The sequence below is a fragment of the Lentinula edodes genome, assembly GCF_021015755.1.
Source record: "Lentinula edodes strain Le(Bin) 0899 ss11 chromosome Unknown C8R40scaffold_1, whole genome shotgun sequence".
Lineage (NCBI taxonomy): Eukaryota > Fungi > Basidiomycota > Agaricomycetes > Agaricales > Omphalotaceae > Lentinula > Lentinula edodes.
This window is the reverse complement of record NW_025764307.1, coordinates 1,544,685-1,563,494: the sequence shown is the minus strand read 5'-3', so window position 1 is coordinate 1,563,494 and position 18,810 is coordinate 1,544,685. Positions and strand designations below refer to the sequence as shown.

Below are 18,810 nucleotides of genomic sequence, written 5' to 3'. Positions count from 1 at the left end.
TCTACCTTGATCAAAGGAATATATTGAATCCTTAGAACGATTCAAATTGATTGATCAAAGCTTCTTACTTAGCTCTCAAAGCTTTGCGGAACCTTTGCCAACGCTACCCCTTGCTATTAAATAAATTTGATAGCAGTGAACTCGCATATTGTGTATTAGATTGGTTGGTTGGAGTGCCCATTAGATTCCTTCCTTTCTCTTTCACACAAAAACGAGGCAAGCTCATTACCGGACTTCGGTATAATAACCTTGTGACTGACATTGTATTTATTTATTGTTCCAAGCTTTCATCAAAGTCTTCTGACTGTATTTGGGATGTATATAAGCTAGAATACTTTGTACATTGTAGTCAAGCTTAAAATCATATGTACCATCCTATCCCAGTCTTTAATATCTTCTTTACCCTTTGCTTCCGGACTCCCGGATCATCAGGAACCCCATTTAGGCTGCTCATCCCAATCTTGCACTCTTGCCGTTATATTCCCGGGGACACCAACAGTGTGTGAAGGGTATTGCTAATAGCTGCACCGACTCCCACTCCCAGTGTGTACTACAGGCCAATACTCAGTTCCGGACCTCGGACTTATCCCGGGCCATTTTCCGGCCCATATCTGACCTCAGAACCTCTATAGTTATTGACCTGTAGGCACAGTCTTGTCAACTGATGCGAAGGCGACACCTTTGAACTCCACCTCACTGTCAAGTCCATGCCTTGGGCCTCCATTCCGCCGCTCGGTATTCCAAGATCTACCTTTTTTCAGCGACTGGCTCTAGTAACGGGTGTCACCAGGTGTCGCACTCAAGAAAACCTCAGATGGTGGAGCAATAAATACTTATTACTAGGTATATTTCCTGTTCCAAAGGCCTATCACAAAAAAAAAAGTTCTGCTACGTGATAAAAATGCTGTTGAATGTTCTGAAAATTTCCGCCACTTGAGTAGCATATGAGCTCAATCCTTACATATAGAAGAGACGCAAGGGTTGAATAAAAATAGTTTTCAAAAAAATTGGTAGTGAGAGCGGTGTGAAACTCCCTGGCTGGGAGTCGAACCCAGCTTTCGCGCGAATCAGTTTAGTAGTGATATACATAATGACAGGCGCGTGTACTAACCGATATACAGTCGACTCCCTCTTAACCCATACCCCTCCGTGGAGGTCCAGACCTATGGGTTATGGGAGAGTATGGGTTTATGGGGTGGTCACGCCAAGTGACATACGTGACAATTTGCCTAATCGGGAGCTGTAACACCCCATACATGGGTTATGTTAGCTCAAAATTAGTGTAAATCGACCATTTTATTGGTTTTGTATTAATTTTGTGCCAATTGTCCACTTACTGATTCCATTTTGGGAGTATCAAATGCAATGATAGCAATCAAGGTATGGGTTATGTGTAAAAATATAGCGGAGATTATCCCCAAAAAGGTATGGATTATGGGGTATGGGAGAGTTATGGGTTATGTATGGCATTTCCCTGCAAACGAGGTCGGTAACCGAGAAAATGTATGGAGTATAAGGGAGTATGGGTTTATAGGGGTATGGGTTAAGAGGGAGTCGACTGTACTACCAGGGACTTGACTTGGCTTTGCTTTATAAGACTCTGGCCCTGGGTTGGATCATTATTCAAGTCTTACATGTCGAACCGGACTCCCCGCCAACCCCAAGCGCCGAAATTGACAACACACCCAAGTGCGTTCGATGCGTCTGTGACGCTATTTACACTCGACGAGTCGGAATCTCGGAATGCGGAAGAAAGTTCTGGGCTGGAGATGTCGATGACCCGCACGAGGAGAAGATCTATGCGGAGTTTAGCGGAAAGTGAATCAGAAGAAACTCGTCCACTGAAACGAGTTAAACGTGTTCACGTTCATGAACCTTCGACATCCAGAGTCCCCGAATCGAGATCACCTCGCAAGCCAAAGCAAGGCACCTCTTCCTCTACCCCTGTTACCCCCCACGCAGTTCCTGCTCACTGGCGTCAAGCGTACTCCCTCATCCATGAAATGCGGTACACGCCTTCCGGGTGTGCCCGAGATGCCCCAGTCGATACAATGGGGTGTGACATTGCCGGTGAAGCTGAAGACGAAGACAAGGTATGATCTCATCGCTACTCTAATAACACCATACATACCTACGTCATTTCCATCACAGACCAAACGCTTCTCGATCCTCATCTCGCTCATGCTCTCTTCCCAAACCAAAGACCTCGTCACCCACACCGCCGTCTCCGCCCTGCGTTCTGCGTTGCGCAGTGCTCTCGGGTCACCCGGGCTCACCGCCTCCGCTCTAGCCTCCGCTTCTCCGTCTCTCGTCCAAGGGTGCATAAACAAAGTTGGTTTCTGGCGCCGCAAGGCAGGGTACATCCAGAAAACTGCGGTGATTTGTCGGGATCGGTATGGTGGGGATGTACCAAAGACGCTAAAGGAGTTGTTGGAGTTGCCTGGGGTAGGAAAGAAGATGGGGTATTTGATGTTGGGGTCTGGGTGGGGGTTGTAAGAGTCTCGCGTTCTTGAGTGCACAGTGATAACAACTAACTGATGATTTCTAGGAACGTAGGAATCGGAGTCGATGTTCACGTTCATCGTATCTCCAATCGTTTGGGATGGCACGATCCACCGACCAAGACTCCTGAACAAACCAGGTGCGCTGTTCCTTTCATCTCGCGCTTCTTACATAACATATAAACTCTCACAACCTCAACCCCCACAGAATCAACCTCGAATCATGGCTTCCCCGCGATCTACACCAGAAAATCAATCATCTCTTAGTAGGTTTCGGTCAGGTGCGCTACGATATATCTACTATGCACCTTCTCGCCTTTTCATCTTCTTGGGGTTTTGACCGAATCACAGACAATATGCACCCCTGTCAAACCTAAATGCTCAGAATGCTCTTTGAGCAGTATCGAGGGACTTTGTCCGAGTTCTTCCTCCCCTTCCTCCACATTGTCCTCGTCACCTCGCAAGTCAGTCAAAACCAAAGCGGTAACGAAAACCACCAACAAATCCACGCACACGAAACTCGTTCCGATGGAGGAACAACACATCGACGCGTCGGTTACTGAAGAGAAGGCGAAGACAATCAACGAAGAAGAGAACATAATCAAGTACAAAGAGACCACTAACACCTCAACCACTGGTACTCATCCCCCAATCGGAGGAGGTCCGAGAATCAAAATCCAGATCGAGAGCGAGCAATAGGGAGCAATAGAGCAATAGGTCGCAATGGAGCAATAGAGCAATAGGTCGCCATAGTCGCATTAACAGAGCAATAGGACTCAATAAAACACATAATAATTAATACTGTACATATAATTAATCACCAGGAGGGGGGTATTTCTAGTCAATTCAATAATATTAGCATCGGAAGTCCTGTGTAATGGGTCTGGCTCAGAGGGTGCTAAACAAGGATAGGATAGGATAGGATATGAATTATACTGGCGAGGTCCGATTCCCGAACAACCAGTTTACCATATACTGTACAATATTACGTAATGTTGTACAATAATGGAACACACATATCTAATACAGGGGGGCGATTATGATCATTCATGTTGGTTATTGAGGGGAAAAGCGGAAAAAAACCCCTCCCATGGTATCATGAATTACACGGTCTTCCCTGCCTCAATATGCATGCAGTGTGTCACTCCAGCTGATATATTTCAACCTCATTGACCTGCAAGAGACCCCCAGCCCCCTCTAAAAATCCTCCCCAATACCCCAGAGCTTCAATCCTTCCTGCTCACTCAGTGAGTTTTTATAGCCAGCACTCCACTCCTGTGTAAATGCATCCCTATCATGATATGACCGGAATGGAGTCATGACCAAGACCCCAAACCGGTATTCATCTCTCCTCACATCCCTGGGAATGACACTCCTTGGGACAGATTTTGCAATGAGCGCAATCTGATCACCCATGCCAGCTGTGGCATATTGCCCTCGAAACACCCCAACAGCCAATTTCAGCTCCTGCTTATCCCTTGCTGGGGCAGTTGGTGCAAAGGCGGGTGGTCGGGCAAGACGTGGCAGTGGAACCCCATACCCTTGATCCTGCTGATCATGCTGATAATTCCTGCAAGTGTGAGAATTGTTCCGTCAATAGTCCTTGTGACCACTCCCTTGGTTGTCAGTGCTCCATTCATTAACCCTGCCACCCATATTGTGTACTGACTCTGCACTTTTCCCACGTGGGAACTTCCCACTACGGCCTTCATCCACCATTTCGTCCTCCCCCAACCTCTTTCTCTGTGCCCCATACCCCATGACTTCCCTTGCCCTTTCCGACATCCTCTCCACCTGTGCCTCCTCTTCTTGCCTCTTCTCTTGCGCCACCCTTTCTACCCTTTGCTCGAGGTCCCTGTTCTTGCCTTCCAGCTCTCGGTTCTGCCTCTCCAGGACCTCTATTCTCACCATCAAATCCTTTACAACATCCTCCACCTTTGCTGTGTATACCTCTGCTTTTTTCTTCTGCTTGTTACACCTACTTTCCGTTTCCTGCCTCAGCTGTCCCTGGATCTCTTTTAAACTCTCCTTTGTAGCAGCAGTCACTCGCTGGATCTTGCCCTTCAACTCTGCACGCACTGCTCTGCCATCATCCCTTGCCTCCTTGCTGACAACCTTCGCATTGTTCTTCACAATCCCCCACAAGGCTGTCACGAAGCGGCAGAGGCGGAGTGACTAACGGAGCAGGAAGCGGGGTGACTAAGCTAGGCAGTGAGGCGGAGTGACTAAGCGGAGCGGAGGCGAACTGGTCCCAGATAATGACAGAGATATATTGAGTATTGTAGTCATAGGTAGTAGTAAGTAAGCACATACCTGGTCCCAGATAATGACAGAGAGGTCAAGATAAGGGACCAGGCTGTGGAGGGTTGGCTATATATACATAATCCGGTCTGCGAGAAACAACGATGTAATACTGTACAGTTTAGGAACAAGGAAGGTGGCGGAAGCCAGTAGAAAGAGAAGATGGGTCAGGTGGATCAGTAATCAATGGGGGTTTGACAGTGATGGGATGATGTATTGTACAAGTAAAGGCGTCGAGACGGTGAGAAAAGGAAAATGATAGGGGCTGCATACTTTATGACAAAGGCCCTCATCTCCCCCTGTATTCCACTGCATGTCTCAGCCATGTCCTCCTTTACTCCCTTCAGTGCTACCACTAGCCTTCCGTCAATCTCGCTTCCAGTCGGCATCTTCAATGCAACCTTTTCCATATTCTGCACCCTGCTCTTGAGCAGCACCAGCTCCGGTCATAGAACGAACTCCCCTGCTTTTTCACTGCCAGCCTGGCCCTTTTCTACTCTTGCCACTCGCTCCTCTAGCTTGCTGAGATCTTGACACAGAGTTGATGTCTCATCCCGGAACTCATTCCGCATCTCCATCTGCCATCCCCCAACAGCGATAGCAGTTTTCTTTAGTTTGCTCGCCACCTGGACAACCTTTGAGACAGAATTCATGTCCAAATTGATACCGTACTCCTTCTCCACATGCGCTTCCACCGTTGCATTACCTAGTGAGTCCACAATAACATCCGGCACCTCCGACATAGGAGAGAGAAGCAAAGATGTTGCTAACGGTTCGTCCCCTGACTCATTGTGGTCCATTGTTGCTGACATTGTTGAGGCAAGGGTCCTGGCTGCCGGAGAGGCGGTTGATCCACGCATCCAATGGGCCCTTCTCCCCACCAACTTCCGACTTTTGCACTGTTTTTGCCCTTGCTTTTGGTGCTGCCTGCCCCCCAGCCTTTTTCTTTGTCTTTTTCGGCGACTCCACCACAGTCCCAGCAGTGTCCGCGGACCCGTTGAAGCTCTCACTGTCCCTTCTGCTATCTTCAACACTCGGGCCTGTGTCTTGTTTGTGACCACCGTCCTTCACCAAGCCTTCTCCCACTGTCTTCGTCCCAGGTGTAGCCCTCCTATCGTCAGTCTCCTCACTTCCAGCAAGACCTTGCCTGTCTTCTGAGCCTCAGTCCTCACCAACAGTCCACTCTGTCTGCAAGGCACCGTTCGCAGGGCAGTCAAAGCCTTCGGTCGCCAGCGCTCCTTGTTTTTGATTCATCGATGCAGAGAGGTCTTGCTTGTCCGTTTCTGGTGGTGACAACATGCTTGCTTTTTTTTTGATAGAACTTTTGTTTGCACTCTTTTCACTCGGTACGTGATAATGTTTCTTCAATTTTGCTCTACGTTACCCACTATCGAGGTCTTTTTTTCTCCCCAGCATTCAGCTGTTTAGCATGGGAAAAAACAAGATGATGGTGGTCACAGAAGAAGACAAGTAATTGCTCAGAGGGTGCTAAACAAGTAATCACTCAGAGAGTGCTAAACAAGTAATGGCTCAGAGGGTGCTAAACAAGCAATCGCTCAGAGGGTTTCAAACAACTCAGAGCCTGGGGTGGTACTAGTATGACAGAAACAAGCAATGGCTCAGAGGGTGCTACACAAGTAATGGCTCAGAGAGTGCCCAACAACTCAGAGCCTGAGGTGGTACTACATACTACATACTACATAGTATGACAGAGTTCAGAGATTATATCGATTAGCATTGAAATAAGAGGGGTTCACACTCAGGATTGGTTAGATTTGCTTAGATTGCGTAGAATTGCTTAGAATTGCGCAGATTGCTTAGAATTGCACAGAATTGCGTAGATTTGCTTAGAATTGCTTAGAATTGCTTAGGATTGCTTAGAATTGCTTCGAATTGCACAGAATTGCGTAGAATTGCTTAGATTACTTAGAACCGCCCAGAACCAAGAGAGAGAGAGAGAGAGAGAAATAGATAAACAGATAGATAGATAATACCAAATAGATAGATAGATACCAACCAGCTTTTCAGCTCCGAACCGGCTTTCGAACAAAATAAAGATCAAATAAAAAAAATAAGCAGCCTGAGGTAGTATGTAGAGGACAAGCAATTTGAGCAAATTTGATGCAAGTGTTGGCAAGGTTAGTAATGACAAAACCAGAGACAGTCATGGAGACACAGATGGAGATGAAAGACTCCGGTTCCGATGGGTCTCAATCACCAATGTGGTGAGAGATTATTGAATGAGAAGAACCTCAAGCAACAACAACAACAGCGACCGGTGGTTGAAATGAAGGGGACACTCAGTGCGGATCTGTGCGGATGGGCATGGGGGAGGAAGAGAAGATGAAGAAGATGAAGATCGAAAACGATGATCTTTAAATTGGAGGTCCGAAAATTAAAACAGAGATCGAACAAAAGAATGAACGTGCAGTATGTTTTTTGATCATAGCGTGGGGAGGGTATTTTTAGGTGAAGCTATGTAAACCCAGGATGGAATTAGCGCCGGGGTGGTTGAAACAGTTGATTGAGGAAAGCTGGCTCAGGCTCTACCTGTACTTTATACAAAGCCTATTTTAGGTTTAGCCTTGCGCACACCGCGGTGGTCGGAGAGGGAAAGGGAGAGGGAGAGGGAGAGGTGGGATGGGGGGAGCCTTGCGATTTGGAGGTGTGTTGAGGAGGAAACTGCCACAGCCCACTGTGCTTTTGTCAACCTGCATGATACAAGTTTACAACCTCAGACTTGTGCTTTGTGTATTTTTGTGTGGGATGTTTCTTTCCTTTCAACGGTAAATGAGTACATAATGTAAAAGCTCCGGGGTCTAAAATTAATTTCTGCGGTATATGTATATGATATTTTGTCATGAGTCTTTACCAGTGACTCTTGTAGTAACATGAAAGTTATCGAACTATCTACATTTACACATTACAGATTACCAAGAGTACATACTTTTTTCAATAATGGGTACACAAAGAAGGTCCAAGCTGCAAATACAGACCGAGTACATGAATAATTACATGCAATGTAACAAAATATTCTGCATTATCCAACTAAAAATGAGGCCAATATCTTGTCAACATCGGCAAATGATACGCAGCACCAGGTAGATATAAAAGTTGCTTGAAGCTTTCCGCGACCAAGATTGTACTCGAAGGAACCAGCATCCCCATCAACAAACACACTGGAATCACCGCCGCCGCCTTGCGCAGAAAGTAATTATTCGTGCGGTGAGCAACATATAACCCAAGTCTACGTGTAGCCCAATAGACAGTCCCTCTGAATGTCGCAGCTAAAGCTGCTACCCGCCAAAGAAACTGATCAAAAGGTGTAGGAAAATCATAATACCATGCAGTGAGACTGGGGAACCCGAATAACAACGCAAGAATCGGGGCAGCGGTTGGTCCTGGGTCGTTGTCGTTTAGTGTGATTTTGCGGGGATTGCCACCGCGGGATTTCAGGGATGCGGAGAGGCAGGAGTTTGGGGACACCAAGGCATCTGAATAGCGGGGTACGTCTGTGACTTCCGAGTCGGCGTCGTCGAAAGATATTCGACGTGTGGTTTCTAGATCCTGCAGGAGTTTCCATGGAGCGCTTGAAGCAAGGGCCCATCTCCGTTTGTCGCTTCGAGTCAGATTTGGAGTTGCGCCCTGCGCAGATTCACTGTCGTGGACGTTGTTCTGCCACTCTCTGTACCAAGGCTGGGGCCCGAGGTACCTCTTTCCTATCGACCTATCGAGCCAGGGCGACATACCATCTTTCGGGACGGTATCGGGTGGGCAGGGTGTGAAGTAAATTTGTGGCCGATGTTTGGTAGAGTCTCTATTGGAAGCAGGACGCTTCTCGGCATCGAGGGACTCGATTTCATGGCAGCACAAGCTGTCGAGTTCAGCAGGACGCCAAACCATAAGATACCCTGCTAGGAAATAGTACCTACAAGTACTAGCCATGCACATCAATGCGCATGTCTGCATTGCGACTTCCCCGCGGATGAAAGTAGGATGGGCAACGCTGAGCGGCTTGTTCCACCAAAACGCGTAAGCAAGCAAAGAACACAACGCGTGTGCCACGGTCGTCACCTCCAGCAGAGTAACGGGGAGCCCTTGGCTTTTACGAGCGATACAGTTGACGAGGAAGAAAGTGACCTGTACGACAACGACACTTTTCGAAAGACCGTTTGCTTTGCTCCGATCTGAAATTTCCTCGATAGATAAATCTGGGAGTAAGTCTGGCTGATTCCTGAGAAGAAACTGGATACCTTCCGGTGTGATTACAGCACGTCCGTTTCTGTATGATGCTGGAAGAAAATCTTCCGTTTGTGTATCGAACACAAATCCCCCCATTGCGGCGTAATAGCTGTGCATCATCGTCCAGGGATGCTTCCTGCTACAGTCCTGAATCTTAAATACATCAGTATATCACTTCGCGCTATGTTCATACATTCATTCATACCTCCCCGTAACCACTATCTTGTGGCCCTCCCCATTTGAGGTATTCCTTGAGCTGAAGGAATAGTCGGTGCCATGGCTTGGTGGAAGCTTCACATGGGTTTGCTACCGCGAAGATCTCCCCTGCAATAGTCCATTGCCGATACGCGATGAAGAGCAATGTTTCCGGAGTAACCAGTCCCACAGAAATCCAACCAACTCTCACCCATAGTCCGCGACATTTCCCCGAGTGACTTGGGACATCAACGTGAACCGCACTCCAAAGGCAAAGCAAGAGCGTCGTTAGACAGGTAGAAACAATGTTGAATGTGCCACGAAAGTCAGGATCTGGTTGCCAGTTAATGGGTGGGTCTGAAATATTAGACATCGTTGGAAACCCCCACCGTTCGGAAAGTGAGTATGTTATATAGGCAATCGGTTTCCTGATTCTTGATACGAGATGATAGGCAGGAGGTCAAGGCGTAGTTCAAGGCGTACTACGTAGCTCGACATTTTCGACAAACATAGTGGTGGACACATGTTTGGGTGCATGCATATGTATTGGCAACCTTCATGATGATCTACAGCCTTTATTTAAGCAGAACATAGCGCCCAAGAAGACCAAGGAGAGGAACGAAGGCATTCTTCCTGAGATCAAGCGTGTTCTGAAATGACCAAAAACACGTACATAAAATGCGAACATAGGCGCTTACTAGATGATACATTTCATGGCAAAATCGGAGGCCTCATTCTCGGATGAAAGGCGTCGTTATGTAGTTCTTTTCTCACCTTATTCAAACACAACATGTTGGGTATCCCCGCCATCCCACAGCCTGGTATAGATGGTGGACCAGACTAGGAAAAACTTGAGGGCGTGAGGGGGAAGAAACACAGTGAATTCCATGATGCTTGTCACAGAATCCGCCGTCCAAGGGATCACCGCGCTACGTTAAGGGAAACCTTCAGTCGAACCATTCCGCTGTTCATTCTGGTAGACGCTGAATCCCTCCGGAACTCCAACCTTCCTTGAATTTCAGAGCTCAACGATTGGGTACTAGGCTTGATCTATGTCGCTGACTCGTTGTATCTGCGCGCGGCTTGGGCGCGATCTGGTCAAATGTACGCAGAATTCTTTTGACGCTTTAGCGCCTGATGACTCCTGATCGCACGAACGAGCACCCTCCCTCAGTGGATTCCAAATCCATAATTCCCGTAGAGTGAAATGAAGACACTGTCCAATAGCCTTTCTATTCACGACAGAGAACTAAAGGAGGGTGACTTGAAGGCTGAATCAAGAACATGAACCGAGTACATGCTCTCCTTGCAATGGAAGCAAGCGATTGCGCCGGAGCACCGCTGCTTCACAATGTAACTGTGGATGTGAAAACTTCGCGGATATCGGAGTTAAGTGGAGAATTGTACGAGGTGCAATCCTACAGTCTGTGCCGCATATTGATAAAGAGACCAGACCCTGAATGTCATACCCGCGAATGGAGACATCGGCTTCATGCTTTCCCGACAAGCAAGCCTCTCATCCCAGCGTTCGGAACCTACACCTTCTACAACCGTGAAAAGATCCGCGGGGTCGTAGATCTTTGATAGTTTCCGTTTTCATAGAATAATCACCGAAGAATGTCCGCTGGAAGTTCTCATAATATTCCCGAGGCCTTAATCAACAATTCAGTACCTTTCAGAAAATAAATAGATCGAAGGGCAGGATCCGAATTCACCTCGTTGGGATACGCCCTACCACTATGCCCTACAGGGTCCTCCAAGCTAAGAAAATATCCCTTTAGCTTGTCTTCGATTTGATGAATCCCGCCAGCGTTGACACCTAGCTACCACTATTTCACCTAAAGCAGTCCTCCAAGCCGGGTTGAATTCCCATCTATTCGAGACGGCGCCACCAGAGAGGTTGATGAAAGCAAACCGCAGGAGGAAATACTTGCTCACAAGTACTAAACCGGAATCTCCATACCCAGTAAGTCTTTCGCAACATGCTCAGGATCCGTCATTGAGTAACTACCTCGACATTACTTCACACAAAGTCCGAATCCCCTTGACTGAAGTTTGCAAGCAACCTTTCATATAGCAGGCAGAATCTGGAGGAACAGGGTATACATGTAAGCAGTCGTGACAAGTCGTGACTCGAAGACTGAGCTGAAGCGCTGAGAGGCTAGTGAGGCGAGAAGTCTTTTTCAGACGAGCAAGATATGTCTGGATAGAGAGATTGGCATGGGGAGCCTACCGCGCCAGATTGAAGAGCTTGAAGGATGGATGGAGGAGGTTGCAGTAGCAAACAAGCCGAATTTGTGGCAAAAAAATTCGCTTTTTGATTATTTTGTTTTATAGCGGGACTAGCTAGAAGGCGATGAGACTATATATCGATTTGCAAGTATCGGATTCGAATTTTCATCTGTGATCTTCATCGACGCGGCCTATTCTTGATTCCCGATTCGTCAACGTCAACGTTCTCCGGGTTGAGGTTCTTCCTTAATTTTTTCAAAGCGTGTGAAAATTTAAGGCGGGCTTTGAATCACGACGGCCATCCAATCTCGAAATGCATTTTCCACCATGTAGGCTTGCTTCGAATTTTATCCTCGTAATATCATTCTCCCTGTGTCAGCTCATCTCCCTCTCTCCGGAGCTGAACAAATCGCGTAAAATCAAATTGGTCTTCTGAATGGGGGTTCTGGGAACCTGTACCCGGTTGACTCCAGTCATGTTTGCAGACTTCGATTGTTCCAATTGACTAGAACGATTCAAAAGCCTCTCTCATCAACATCACGAGTTTCACTTGTGGCAGAAAGGCAGCAAATCGCCGATATACTCCTCTCATTCACACAGAATTTCGTCATCTGGTCTTTTTTTTCGAGCTTCAAAGTATTTAAATGAAGGAGGTGAGGCTACTCGAGATTCGACTACTTTCTTTCCTCCCATTACCCTCCAACAACGAAATCATAATTTCCTTCATGCACAACATCGCCCATACATTCTCTACCTCATTCGGGACAGCAATCATGGCAGTGACCGTTTTAGCTTTGGCGTATCTAGTCACTATTTTGCATTATCGTAAACAATTGTCACACCCCAAGCTTTATCCTCCAGGCCCGTCTGCCAAGGAAATGCCAACCTATGATACTTGGATCAAATTTCAGGACTGGGGCAAAGAGTATGGTACGTATTTGGGGTGAACTACCCCAATGTGCTTATCCACTAACTGTTAAGATCATGCAACCCGTGTAACCGTGCCAGAGGTCACAGAGTGTCTAAGTGCGGAATACGAATGGGACAGTAGTGAAGTTATTAACAACACCGCCGTTACGCCGTAAGTCCCCGGAGGTCGAGAGTATAGAAGAGAGGAGCTGAGTAGCAGCCAAGTCGGAGCGGCGATAACGCCGGTGACGAGGAGCGAACCAGAGAACGTATAAGTCCTAAGGTAGAGTAGAGAGAACTTCAAGGCAGTAAGCCTGAAGACTTAGAGGAGCACAGAGTGAAAGAGGGAATCTAAGTCGATCTAAGTTGATAATTAAACTGAGGAACTACAGTAGCGTACAGGCAGTATTTATATCTACGGAACGGCGCATCGGTGCGGAGCGCTAGACTAACTACTAGGAGCTATACGAGTAGTACCTGCAGGGTAGAGTAAAAGACAATAAGGAGAGACTAGCACGAAAGAGTAAAAGACAATAATGAGAGACTAGAACGAAAGGATATGTGTAGCGAGAAAGAACAATAGGAAGAGATTACAATAAGAGCAGATCTTCGGAATACCGAGCGGCGGAATGGAGGCCCGTGGCATGGACTTGACACTAACTATGGAGCAACTGACCCTTCAAAAGGTGAATTAGTTTATGTTCGAGAGATGAACATCTTGATTGTCAACACTTCTCGAGTGGCCAATGATCTCTTGGAAAAGCGAGCCCGTATCTTTTCTGACCGGCGAGTGACACCCATGATGGAACTGTAAGTTCTGCAAGCATCAGTTTAAGCTAAAGCTTTCTGATTTTTACACCCCTAACGATAGATGTGGCATTGGATATATCTTTTCTGTTGCGGTGAGTGCCCTCATTCTTAATTACTTGTTAGAAACCTGACTAGTCTGCGGACCATGAAGCGTTACTCAAATGAATGGCGCCGCGACAGGAAACTCTTTCTACAAAATTTTCGCCAAGCCGTTGTCAACCGTTTTTATCCATATCAATATAAGAAGGTTCAAGAATTTTTATGTAATTTGACAATCTCACCTCATGAGTTCATGCAACATACTATGGGGCAAGTAATGAGCTTTCCGACCACATCGTGACTCTTCTTTGATCACACTTCATCTTCAGCCTTTCACAATCACTTGTGTTCTCCTCTGTCTATGGACTGGACGTTGCTCCCGAAGACCATCTAGCCCAGATAGCTGTTGAAGCCATGAACACCTTGGCAGATACTCAAATCATAGGTGCTTTTCCAACAATCCAAAGGTATCCATGGCTGCGATATATGCCCTCATGGTTCCCTGGATGTGGATTTCAACAAGTAGCAGCTCAATGCTTAGAAAAACTCAAAACCTTGGATACCATCCCTTTTGACATGGCTATGAATAATCTGGTGAGTGTGCAGTCTTATCTGGAATGGAATGTTGTATCTTAGATTGTCACATATATCAAGAAAAGGGGTTTAGGGACTTCAATCATTGCTGAATTAGCAGTCCAAAATGAAGGAAATGCTGAAGCACTTGAGGCTATCAAGAGAATGGGAATTGTCAGTTATCTTGGTATGAGTTCAATCATTCTATGATTGGCTTACTTATTGCTACATCATTTATCACCATTAGCTGCAGCAGATACGGTATGTTGTTAGAATAATTGCAGCTCTGCTTTAAATTCATTAAAACCCTTCAAGACTATGTCCTCAATTAGCTCCTTCCTCCTTTCCATGACCCTCCATCCCGAAATACAGAGGAAAGGGCAAGAAGAAATTGATGCTGTCATTGGAAAGGACCGACTACCTACTTTCGAGGACCGTTTGTCTTTGCCATATGTAGAAGCTATCTACCGTGAAGTTATGCGGTTACACCCACCTATACCTTCTGGTAAATAGTATGATGACCAGCATGGATGACCTTACTAAATTATGACCATCTGTAGGAGTGATACATACCTCAATTGAGGATGATTACTACCGTGGTTATCATATCCCAAAAGGTACTGTCTTGATTTCTTTTAGTACTTCATTCACAAATATTGTCCCCAGGATGTGCTGTTGTTCCAAATGTATGGTGCGTAGAAACTGTTCAAGATGCCAACTTACTTCTGATTGTAAGGATTCTAGGGCCATGAACCGGGACAAGGAGGTATATTCAGAACCAGATAGATTTTTGCCTGAGCGTCACCTCAACATCCCTGGGGGACCTTTTACCAACATTAATGATATATCTGCATTTGGATTCGGACGAAGGTATGCTGCAATTCACCCACTCTTCACCCTAGACAGATTGTCATTATGATCCCTAGAGTTTGTGCTGGCCGTTACATGGCTGACAATACTGTCTGGCTTACGGTTGCATCTGTGCTAGCCACACTCACATTAGGCAAGGCAAAGGACAGAAATGGAAATGAAATCAACATTCTGGGAGAGTATACAAGTGGCATGCTCAGGTATGTATAGCTCACTGTGTACTTGCCATTACCTTTACTTACTGTTAATTGTTAAGACATCCTAAGCCATATCAAGCCTCTATTACGCCTCGGAACCAGAATGCAAAGGGATTGATTATGGCTGCCACATCACAATAAATTCCAGAAGCTCCACCTTGTCCATCTCAATATATGCTCATACTGCAGGGCATAAAGTGTATGCTTAAGATAACTACTTCAATACATAGTATTCAACTTGTTTGAGTGAAATTTGATGAGATTATATACATATAGTACATGCAGGTACTGTAGAGTCATCATTAACACATAGTGTTGAGGTTGCACAAAGTGAATGAACATAAACAGCCAACATCAGATATCTTTGCAGAGACCCATTTTCGACAGCTTCTCCCAAAGCTCTTCTTCATCCTTGATACCCAATCTTTCCTCAAACATAAAAAAACCACGAGTAAGTACAAAAGCCTCTATTGCACGCTGAGAGGGAAGTGGAACCTCTTGCTGCTCAGGGGTTTTACAGATCTTCCGGTGTTCTTCCCAAGAAGTCTTCTGACATTTCCAACCACAATAATATGTCTAGAGCCACAGACATAAGTAGTGAATAGAGTATAGCGTAAGTCTCACCATTTTGCACCCGGAACAGGCCAACACCTCTTTCAAATCCTTGCCTTCAACTTTTCCACAACCTGGTGCCTCACACACCTTATGACGAGGACCGAGTGAATGTCCGATCTTTGCTGCACATTCTATATCTAACCTCGGCCGCAAATCTGAGCTGCTTGCAATATATCTGTCTACCGCGGAGTTCCATTTCTATTATTTTGATGATTAAGTGCATCGATTGTTCGATATAACTGACCTTTGCTCGGGATACACCCGACTTCTTGTCTCTAGTCCGTGCATCTGGCCTACACGCATCAAGTCAAGAGGTTGAATTTCAGAGATAGGAAAAGGATATTTGCCTTACATTGGCAAAAACTTGAGTTGCGAGTAGGCCCAGGCGAATGCAGTGTCGACATTTTTATCTTCGTCGCATGCCTTTTGTATCATCTCATGATGAAAGTTTTGAAAATCGGGAAGAGATAGCAGTTTTCCGAAGTCCAGTTTTGAGGTAATCTCCTTCAAGAGGTCGTGCAATGTCTTCCCCTACGATGTCGTTCAACATCTTCCAACCATAACACAAAGGTTCTTTTGCTTTTCAGGTAATACACTGACATTCTGATATGTCGAGTGGTTATATACTACACAGAATTGATGATTTCCATCCAGTCCATGCCGCATGACGATCTCGTAGTTTGCATGATTGAGTGTCAAAGAAAAGACCATATGATTTATTGTGCAACTTTCAGCGATCCGGTTGCCAGGAGATACGTTGATATATAAAGCACCCAGTACATCCTTTCATTGCGCCCACATCTGCAATGTTTCTTGTGTTGGCACGCGAAATTCGGGATCAGATCTACGACAAGTTGCTGCTTGCCCCCAACGAAACTCCTCCAGAACCTTCAGAGCGAATAACTCTCCAATTGACGAGTCGTCCTTGGAGACAGATCCCACTGGCTAGAGGTACCTGCGTTGGTCTCATGAGTACATGCCGGCAGGTGTACTGTGAAATCATCGCGTCGATAGAAAGGCACGGTGGTTTATCCTTCGAACTCCAACTCAAGGTCAACAGGATACCACAGGGTTTTGGTTACGAGCAGATACTACCGAGATGGATCCGCTTCCCTTTACTCGTGTATCCAAAATCTCTTGAACCTCGAATTGCAGCGTCCGCTACGATCCCAAACTCGAAATGTCGAAAAGTTTATCTGTCATTCGAGATACAATCAGAGAACAGATTTTCGTGGTGGGGCGACGGGGGCCCGACATCTCTTACTACAACTCTGTTCAACATGCTGGCCGCATTTCTGTTACATGGTCCATTGGGTCTACACCAGTCGATTTCGGCAGAATCCGACATACAAACGAACATGTGGGATATAGATACTCTGGTTGTAGATGTAATTGGTGGAGGAACGGCATTCGAAGATCCCGATAGCGGCCAGCTGTGTACAGTACCGGAGACTGTTGTGACGGACACCCAGCGCCAACTGTATATGCAATTGAGGAAGATATGCAGGAGCGGTGCTTTGGCTGGGCGGGTCAGGGTTGTAATACTCAGCGTGGCTGGCGATATTAAGAACGAGTGGTTGATCGATCAGGGCAAAAAAATTTCGGTGAAGCTTCGAGATCAATGGGCGCGGTATGGATGGATTATCGAGAAGAAAGATTTAGAAAAGTCTTGAACTCTTCGAGCGCCTGTGAGTGGATTGTTTTTATAGATGGACATACATGATCCTTACTAGTTGCACTGTGGCGGTAGTTTATCATCCAATGCGTGAGGGAGCTAGTCTTTCCGGAAGTTGCAGTACATATGTACATCGTTCCATTACCGAAGAATTCCATCGACTGTGGGTGATAATTATAGAGGTCATCCAAGGAACCGCCAACCGCAGCATCGACATCTGCTTGACATGAGTACCTAGAGTCTAACGCGCATTAGGACGAGTGATTAAACATTTAATTTTTGAACCACACGAAAGGATAATTCCGCTCAACATCCATCGAATTCCCATGATCACAGTCAGTCGTCCTCCGCTCATATGCAGGGGTAGACCAGATGCGGACACTGTTCTTTGCTGGTAAGTGATATCGTCGAAAAGGTATATGCAGTCCCGATCGAAGGAAAAAGAGATGAGCCTCCATACACAAGAGCGTCGCCTCAGTACTGTGAGGGAAACGAGGGAGGTCAATGTGTGCAAACGTGGAGCAAAAGACTCCAACACACCTCGTCGTGAAGCCCTCCGACAAGTTCAATATACTCAAGGTACCCCTGTTATATCCCTCTGGTCCATGGAAAGAGTCGATATCACCGATTTTGACGTTGGTCTAATCTGATAATAAATGGGTTAAAAGACTAGTATGAATGCCTATACTTCGACAGACTCACGAACATGTACATCTCGACCACGTCTTCCTTCCATTTTTGGACACGAAACACATGGCGTTGTTAGTGTCAAGTCAGAGTAAAGAAGTGGTTCTACTTCGCGTATAAGATTTCCCGGAGGTGTGAGGAAGGAGGAAATGGATTCGAGTTGACCAGGAGTTGACTAGGACTAGTCCGAGGATTGTGGCGAGAGGGAGGACATTGTGGTGTATTCATCAGTTATTGATCGCGTCATATTACTGTGTTTATAGGGATTGAGGTGCTTGTTCCGCGTTCTCAAAGAGGGAATGGCCTGGGTAGCCGCTGTTAAGTTCACGAAGATAATTTCGTTCGTGATCATGAATAACGAGAGATGACTACGAGTAGTACGTGCACGTGATATTCAGATTGTAAGAAATTGATATTTCGCCCCTCACGCGCTCGTCCCGAGGACCAAGTTCAACTTCCCCCAACGAGAGTCCTCCAGCGTTTCCGTGTGGGCGGATGAAGCCGGACAAACCTTGGTACGGGGGGTGTCGTGTGGGACAGTGAAATTTGCGGACTTACTTACGTGTGTTGTAGCTTTCTGCAGCTTTCTGCTGTCCACTGTCACGAAGAAAAGAAACCTTGAATTGTTGAATCAGCAATCGGGCGCGTATAATCTGTGCAAGATGCTCCTCACCCGGTCTTATCACAACCATCTGTCTAATTTCTTGCTCAACTCCCGTAGCTCAAGCTCAATCATACCTAGCTTTTGCATCTGAACGCAGGTCGAAAGTACTTGCCTGCCCCAAAATTTCGACACTCGAATAATTTCCAGTGCAGTCTCATGCAAAACGGTCATTCTGAGCGGTAAGTAATTGAGGAATCACCTGCGATTGGGTCTTCAATGGTGCCACCGGTGATCGAAGATACATAGTTCGGAGCTAATGAGTGTCTTCGTTGAGAGAATGTTGACGAAGTTTTCACGCTT

At 46.2% G+C, this 18,810-nt stretch overlaps 6 protein-coding genes across 6 annotated transcripts; 4 read left to right on the top strand and 2 right to left on the bottom strand.

The window, feature by feature from the left end:
- Positions 1-1,342: 1,342 nt before the first annotated feature.
- Positions 1,343-1,622, top strand: C8R40DRAFT_1077855 (uncharacterized protein). The gene has a single exon (XM_046226998.1). The coding sequence runs from the start codon at positions 1,366-1,368 to the stop codon at positions 1,576-1,578; it is 213 nt and encodes a 70-aa protein (XP_046092492.1). The 5' UTR covers positions 1,343-1,365; the 3' UTR covers positions 1,579-1,622.
- Positions 1,623-1,952: 330 nt separating this feature from the next.
- On the top strand, positions 1,953-2,927 carry C8R40DRAFT_1022281 (DNA glycosylase; the record flags this gene model as incomplete). The annotated part of the gene is made up of 5 exons (XM_046223024.1): positions 1,953-2,093; positions 2,152-2,492; positions 2,549-2,641; positions 2,710-2,782; positions 2,853-2,927. Coding segments are annotated over 5 exons (723 nt in total), but the record flags the coding sequence as incomplete, so codon positions are not given.
- Positions 2,928-7,735: 4,808 nt separating this feature from the next.
- On the bottom strand, positions 7,736-9,612 carry C8R40DRAFT_1180904 (uncharacterized protein; the record flags this gene model as incomplete). Its single annotated transcript, XM_046232951.1, has 2 exons — positions 7,736-9,197; positions 9,250-9,612. 2 exons carry the CDS (start codon positions 9,610-9,612, stop codon positions 7,851-7,853), a joined length of 1,710 nt encoding a protein of 569 aa, XP_046092490.1. The 3' UTR covers positions 7,736-7,850.
- Positions 9,613-12,196: 2,584 nt separating this feature from the next.
- C8R40DRAFT_1065075 (cytochrome P450) lies at positions 12,197-15,010 on the top strand (the record flags this gene model as incomplete). The annotated part of the gene is made up of 11 exons (XM_046225614.1): positions 12,197-12,401; positions 13,076-13,190; positions 13,559-13,823; positions 13,866-13,976; positions 14,050-14,063; positions 14,135-14,307; positions 14,363-14,419; positions 14,469-14,493; positions 14,547-14,672; positions 14,729-14,872; positions 14,929-15,010. 11 exons carry the CDS (start codon positions 12,197-12,199, stop codon positions 15,008-15,010), a joined length of 1,317 nt encoding a protein of 438 aa, XP_046092489.1.
- Positions 15,011-15,223: 213 nt separating this feature from the next.
- On the bottom strand, positions 15,224-15,919 carry C8R40DRAFT_1065074 (uncharacterized protein; the record flags this gene model as incomplete). The annotated part of the gene is made up of 4 exons (XM_046225613.1): positions 15,224-15,445; positions 15,494-15,682; positions 15,729-15,777; positions 15,837-15,919. 4 exons carry the CDS (start codon positions 15,917-15,919, stop codon positions 15,224-15,226), a joined length of 543 nt encoding a protein of 180 aa, XP_046092488.1.
- A 128-nt stretch (positions 15,920-16,047) lies between these two features.
- C8R40DRAFT_39797 (uncharacterized protein) lies at positions 16,048-17,325 on the top strand. Its single transcript, XM_046234927.1, has 2 exons — positions 16,048-17,172; positions 17,235-17,325. The coding sequence occupies exon 1, from the start codon at positions 16,291-16,293 to the stop codon at positions 17,155-17,157; it is 867 nt and encodes a 288-aa protein (XP_046092487.1). The 5' UTR covers positions 16,048-16,290; the 3' UTR covers positions 17,158-17,172; positions 17,235-17,325.
- Positions 17,326-18,810: the final 1,485 nt, after the last annotated feature.

Bases quoted from the DNA above. Each gene is read 5' to 3' on its own strand.
- C8R40DRAFT_1077855 (XM_046226998.1), top strand. From the start codon at position 1,366: ATGATAGCAATCAAGGTATGGGTTATGTGTAAAAATATAGCGGAGATT.
- C8R40DRAFT_39797 (XM_046234927.1), top strand. From the start codon at position 16,291: ATGTTTCTTGTGTTGGCACGCGAAATTCGGGATCAGATCTACGACAAG.